General features: G+C 33.7%; 1 protein-coding gene across 5 annotated transcripts in view; it reads left to right on the forward strand.

Annotated features, from left to right (window-relative positions):
• Window positions 1-5,886, forward strand: part of LOC127862660 (uncharacterized) — a 98,409-nt gene extending 92,523 nt beyond the window's left edge. For 4 of the 5 annotated variants that reach the window (XM_052401863.1, XM_052401864.1, XM_052401865.1 and 1 more), the window contains 2 exons: window positions 623-758; window positions 1,777-5,886. In XM_052401863.1, coding sequence (XP_052257823.1) covers window positions 623-758; window positions 1,777-1,854 — 214 coding nt within the window. In that variant the 3' untranslated portion in view covers window positions 1,855-5,886. The remainder of the gene's footprint in view (window positions 1-622; window positions 759-1,776) is intronic. The other variant, XR_008040724.1, reaches the window with a different exon arrangement.
• The last annotated feature ends 1,500 nt before the right edge of the window (window positions 5,887-7,386 follow it).

The raw sequence follows: 7,386 nt of genomic DNA on the forward strand, positions 1-7,386 counted from the left end.
AGTCAAATTGTCGGTCTGTGATAAACCTCCTTTGCCAGAATAACTTGACACATATTGATTGAGTTTAAATTAAAGTGGCACAACTTTGAGTAATCATAAATTGACATGTTGCTGTATAGCAACCTGCCTCCCTATGTCTCTCTACCTCAAAATTGTCACATCCAGCATCAAAGGTCAAATTTGGCCATACAACATCTGAAATTGCCTACATAAGCCATAACTTTGCCATAGATTGATGGCCTTTTTTTATAACTTGGCACAAGTGTTTTCCATCATAAAAAGTTATGTCATGTGATACACCTGTCAGCCCATCTCAAAGTTAAAGGTCACACTTAGAGGTCACTTAAAGTTAAATATTGTTAATAAAACAGCTTGTCTGGACTGCAACTTTATCATTCATTATGCAATTGTGAAAGAACTTACAACATATGCCCCCCATCACGAAACATTGTGTCTCTTGTAACTTGCGTCTCCGTTTTATCAATCATTCCTCAATGGATATTAGTCAAACAATGATACATTTTACCAATTAATAAGTAAATCAGCACTTAAATTACCAGTTTTAATGGCACATATCATAGATTAAAAAAAGTGGATTTTTTTTTTTCTAACCCTCTGGCAGGAATGGTGCTGAACGCAGTGGCCTGTACTGTGCGATAGCTGCCGTATTGGACCGACTGAATGCAGAACAGAAGGTGAACATTCCCCATACCGTCCAGCAGCTGAGGGGGCGTCGCCCAGAACTCATCCATACTCTGGTAGGTGTTTAGTGATCACGTGACCTGTCTGTTCAATATGGGCTGCACTTTGGGAAAACGGGGCTTAATGCATGTGCGCAAGTTTTGTCCCATTTGAGCCTGTGCAGTCCTAATTGGTTATTCAGGGACCACACTTTTCTTTTTAGTTTTAAGGAAGTTTAAATAAAAATGCAGTTTAATTGGAAAGTGTCGTCTCTGATTAGCCTTGCTAATTATGGGTGACACTTTACACTTATGCATTACACCCCATTTTCCCAGACTGCTGCACACATAGATTTAGCTTTGCACCATCACTGTCCAAAATTAAGAAAGAAATGATGGTTAGCTAAAAAGTTAATTGTTTTCGACTTTATTACAGCTAGCACATGATGGGATGATACAGTAGCCCTATATTCACAAACATTTATCTTGACGATCAAAATCAATTTCACTTGACTATGAACATTTTATTTTAAATGATATTGATGTTAACTTGGCTTTCGCTGAAAATTTATTTTAACAAAACTGTAACTTAAAAGACTCCACATTCCAGATATCATGTTCTATGGGTGAAAGATTGGCTGCCTGTAAAGGCATTTTAATGTTCAATGGACAAATGTTAACATTTTGGCCTTCCTGGGAACAAACTGTCATTATTATTCTGTCTGTCATTAGTCTGTCTGTCATTAGTCTGTCATTATTATTGTTTTGGCAGAAAGAAATATTTTCTATTTTCTGCCCAAAACAATTTCATAAACAATTAATTAAAGCACTATTTTACACTTTTGAAAACCGTGACAAACACAACTAAACCAACTAACAAACAAACATGGTACTGAGGTACTTACTGATCTTTATTTTACGACACAAAGTTTTGATTGCAAACTCTAGTCAATAGACTGCATAAATAGAAGTCCTTATCACATAACAGTGCCAAACAAATTGTCAGAATTAAATAACTTGAAAATTCTTCTTTATCAACAAATAAAATAATTGTTACCTTTCTTAGGCATTATGATTCTTGTTTCTCTCTTTGCAGGAACAGTTTGAATTTGTGTATAGAACAGTGGCTGAATACATTGAGTCTATGCAGGAGTATGCCAACCTGCAGTTCTGATGTAGGTTATTATGGAGACTAAAATGATAGGCTGTGATGGTGCAAGATTTTATGGACACTTACTTCCGGGGAAATGTTCAACGCAAAGTGCTATGTGGTGTCAAAACATTGTTTGTCTAAGATGACTGGTGGACTTGATATTGTCATAGTAGAACAGATAAATGTTGTTGTAATTGTTGTGTGTATGTCTTACCTACTATCGTAACTACATTTTGCACCTTGACTATTTTAAGTGTATGCACATACTTTGATTGTGACTTTTAAGAAAATGACAACTGTCCATGTCCAAAAAACAACTTGGCAAATCTTTTGAAATTGGCAGAATTTGTGACATTTAAGTTTAATCTTGACAGTTCATGATGATGCATAATATTTATATTATTTTGTATTTATAATTAGTTACTATAATACTTATAGTTATTAAAACTAGTTACTAGTAATAACTAATATAATAAGAAATAGTTATTACTATAATTTTAACTAATTACAGGTTATTTTTAAGACATATAACTTACATTATTATGATGTAATACATGATTTTAAGTGTATAGATCTGTATATTAGTATTTGATTTGGGTTCATTTTGAGACGTTTTAGAAACTGTAAACTTAACCTCAATCAGTATAGTTAAAAGTATGTCATTTTATATTATACATTTCCATGTTTTTGAAAGCTCGTTATTTGATATGACTTCTGAAACCTGTTTTTTTTTAAGTGAGGATTTTCATTTGTCTTCTCCTTAAAACTATAGAAAATTTTAACTTATTATTATAGAAATTTATAAACACAATTATCAACAGTATACAAACACTTTTTCATTCAAAAATTGATGTTGCATTTCTTTGATATACACAGCCTTTTCTTTAAACTTTCGTATTTCACTGTTAATCAATTATACTTTTTTATTGGTAAATATCAGATTAGCATTCTATTTAAAGTGTAAAAAAAAAGTAAAGGTTTTTAGCTCACCTGAGCAATTGCTCAGGTGAGCTTTTGTGACCGGTCTTTGTCCGTTGTATGTCCGTCTGTCCGTTTAACTTTGCTCGTAAACACTCTAGAGGCCACATTTCTTGTCCCATCTTCATGAAACTTGGTCAGAAGCTTTGTCCAAATGAAATCTCGGCCGAGTTCGAAACTGGGTTGCGCCGGGTCAAAAACTAGGTCACTAGGTCAAAAAAAAGAAAAACCTTGTAAACACTGTAGAAGTCACATTTCATGCCCAATCTTCATGTAAAATGTTTGTCTTAATGATATCTTGGTTGAGTTCAAAAGTGGTTCTGATCCGTTGAAAAACATGGCCACCAGTGGGCGGGGCAGTTTTCTTTATTTGGCTATAGAGAAACCATGTAAACACTCTAGAAGTCACAATTTATGCCCAATCATCATGAAAGTTGGTCAAAACATTGGTTCAATTGATGTCTCCAACCAGTTTGAAAATTGTGGAGATCGGTGAAAAAACATGGCCGCCAGTGGGCGGGGCATTTTTCTCTATATGTATATAGTGAAAACATGTGAACACAGTAGAAGTCACATTTTTGGCCCAATTTTCATGAAATTTGCTCAAAATATTTGTTTCCTTGATACAAGAGTTGAGTTCAAAAATGGTTCCGGTCAGTTGAATTACATGAAACTTCATAGGTACATTGATCATGACTCGCAGATGACCCCTATTGATTTTCAGGTCACTAGGTCAAAGGTCAAGTTCACTATGACCCGAAATAGTAAAATTGTTTCTGGATGATAACTCAAGAACGCTTATGCCTAGGATCATGAAACTTCATAGATACATTGATCATGACTCGCAGATGACCCCTATTGATTTTCAGGTCACTAGGTCAAAGGTCAAGGTCATGGTGACCTGAAAGAGTAAAATGGTTTCTGGATGATAACTCAAGAACGCTTATGCCTAAGATCATGAAACTTCAAAGGTACAATGATCAAGACTCGCAGATGACCCCTATTGATTTTCAGGTCACTAGGTCAAATGTCAAGGTCACAGTGACCTGAAATAGTAAAATGGTTTCTGGATGATAACTCAAGAACGCTTATGCCTAGGTTCATGAAACTTCATAGGTATATTGATCATGACTTGCAGATGACCCCTATTGATTATCAGGTCACTAGGTCAAAGGTCAAGGTCATAGTGCCAAAAAATGTATTCACACAATGGCTGTCAAGGTCACGGTGACTCAACTTAGAAAAATGGTTTCTGGATGATAACTCAAGAATGCTTACGCCTAGGATCATGAAACTTCATAGGTACATTGATCATGACTCGCAGATGAAATAATGATGAAACATGACCAGGATGTTTGTCTGGACAATATCTAGGTCAAGTTTGACATTTGGTAAAGATTGAATGAACCGACTCCTCTCAGGTGAGCGAACTAGGGCCATCTTGGCCCTCTTGTTATTTTATGCCAATGGTTAATTTTACTATTTTTAAGTGTTTTATACAACTATTGAACCAATTTTTAATATTCACATTTTTAATGCATTTTTTAATGCATTTTTAAATACAAACTTAAATGAAAATAATGTGTGTTAAGCATTATGGATTCACAATCAAAATCTACTAAGGTTTTTGAAAGTATTGTCTTTGAAAAATTCAAGTATTAAATTGTTCTTTGTTTTAATTCTTTCACATTCCCTTCTTTTGTATGTATATATTTGTTTACTTTTTTATGTTTATAAACACATTTTGTGTGTGTATCTTTTGAAAAAACCAAAGACTATCATATTGTAAACATTTGCTATATATATTCTCACCAAACCTTAACACATGTTCAGTGGGAAGGCCCACGTCCCGATTGGACTTCTATTTCATAAAATCCTTAAATATTAACAAATTCATTTAACAATTCTTGATGAACGAATGACGAACGTTTGTGAAATGAAATTCGTGAGCACTTTTTATGCCCCCGTCAGTCAGTATGTCAGTATGTGTGTATGTCAGTCTGTCCGTCCATCCGGAAAAAACTTTAATGTTTGCCATAACTTTTGCATTATTGAAGATACAAACTTGATATTTGGCATGCATGTGTATCTCATGAAGCTGCACATTTTGAGTGGTGAAAGTTCAAGGTCAAGGTCATCCTTCAAGGTCAAAGGTAAAAAAAAAAAAAAATTCAAAGCGGCATTCTCATGAAGCTGCACATTTTGAGTGGTGGAAGTTCAAGGTCAAGGTCATCCTTCAAGGTCAAAGGTAAAAAAAACACAACATTTCAAAGCGGCGCAATAGGGGGGATTGTGTTTCTGACAAACACATCTCTTGTTTCCATCAATATTTAACAGAATTTGTTTTTAAAATTTGGAAGTTGTGATTATACAACTGTACATGATTATCTGGTAATGGATTGAGACAGAACATTTTGTAATAATGGGGTTGTAGAAAAAGTGTTGTTTATTATATGGATGTATTAATTTTAACCCATAATATTGGCATCTTTTATAATTGGCGCTATTACATAGGTTTGATTGTTGTCATTTTGACCATGATTGTCAGTTAACAAATGTTTAATAGCTACACTTTGTGATTCCAGTTTAATTTCACTTTCACTACCACTAAAACCAGAATGTGGCTAACTGAAGGGAATCAGATTAATAGTTTAATTTCTATTAGTCATCCTTTAGTCCCCTTTGTTTTGAGTAAATTTGAGTTTGATTTGAAAAAGATTGAAATGTAATGAAAATCAAATAACGTTCTTGTGCAATATGTTTACAGAAGTATTGAAATAGATGTGTACAATATACTGTCTCGTACAGTCAAGAATATACTTCTATTTGTGGACTTTAACTTTGTGCTACTTCTTGTAAGATTCGTGTTGTTTTAAACATTTGTCATGTACAATAAATACTACCATATGTGATGTGTATTTATTGACTTCAAGTAGACAAATGTGGCCCATGTATGTAAGTCAGTAAAAAAAAACAATCAGTATGTTTAATGATAATTATTACAAGTATGGTTGTATTAAGTGGTTATTTCATTTATAAAACTCTTGTAATAAAAAAGCACATAATCTACTTGAATCACATTCCTTTATCAGTACATATCGCATGGGTGAAAGTTTTCCGGGTTAACCCGGAATTCCGGTTTTTGGATGGCCGCCGAGGTCATTTTTCCAAATCGCGTAAATCCGTTGAGAAATTCTGGGGGGGGGGGGGGGGGGGTAGGCACCCTATAGATAGCAGGCGCCAGTTCAAGTACCTCGATGTTGGCATCCTTTCAATCATTTGTCTTTATTGCGTTACGCCTAAAATAGTTATCCGTTAATGATATGCACAACGGTTCTGCTACAAACTACTTCTGACCAATCAAAAAAATTACTCGATCGTTGGATACGCCTTTAACCAATCGCTATTGTTCAACTTCACATGGTATATTTTTTGATTGGATGAAGGTGTGGTTTCGTTGATTTATTCACAAAACTGTCCCACTATTAATGCATAATCGTTTCGTAAATAAATAGATCTTATCTGAGTGAAAATTGCATTCATTGTTTGATTATAATAATATTACGCACTCACCTGGATTATTAAAAAGTGTAATTGGACATATTAAATACACAATTACTTTCGATTATCTGCTAAGTATTATTAGATAAGACGTTTTTCCAGAATGCAGAAAATTTTCCTCGGGTATCTCGTGATTTACGAATATAGCGAGCGATGCGAGTGTTGGTAAATTCACGTGTTTCACGCATAATGGCAAAAGCGTTGTTGATTATTTGAGAGCAAGTTACAATTATTTTGACCATATAATGAATTTCTGCGTTCAAGATTTTACAGAATTTTCACATCAATAGCACTAACATTTGAATACAAAAACATCTGCTCATAATATAAACGCTGAAAGTTATTACATTAAATGGGATAATAATTTTAATTTGTGAAATATATATTAAGTTCGAAATAATAAATGATATGTTATTATAATTTTGAACAATAAAATATATTTTTCGTGATAATTAGTAATTGAAACGTTGAATGTATCGTTTAAAATATATTCTTATTATTAATATCCCAAAAAATGTCAAAAGCCCTCAGAACCATGACTAAAACTTCACTTAATCATGTCCGAGATATTGAGGAAATTTACCCCCCGACTTATGGCAGAGTCAAGGCAAAAAACCAAGTTTTTCTAGCCACATTATACCCCTCGACTTATGGCCGAGGTAGACTTATGGCCGCGAATGTACGGTATGTATTCCTGTAGCAGTGGAATTAAGAAATGTTTTCTAATAATTTAAAATGAAATTGTTATTTTTGTAATCACCAATTACGATCTGCTGATGCTTGTACAAATCATAAAATTATAGAAGTGCAAATTTGTGAAAGCAATTTTGCCATAGAGGGCTTATTTGAATAAAATACCTTAACTTATTTTTCTGAACACATTTTTATCTGGCAACTTCTAATAACGAATGTTTTGTCATAGTGCTTATCTTTTCAATATGAGCATATTGTTTTTGCAATTAATTATTGTCCTCTGTTGATGCTTTCTAATTTGACCAGACATAAACTTTTAAA

Source organism: Dreissena polymorpha, chromosome 16, assembly GCF_020536995.1.
Source record: "Dreissena polymorpha isolate Duluth1 chromosome 16, UMN_Dpol_1.0, whole genome shotgun sequence".
NCBI lineage: Eukaryota > Metazoa > Mollusca > Bivalvia > Myida > Dreissenidae > Dreissena > Dreissena polymorpha.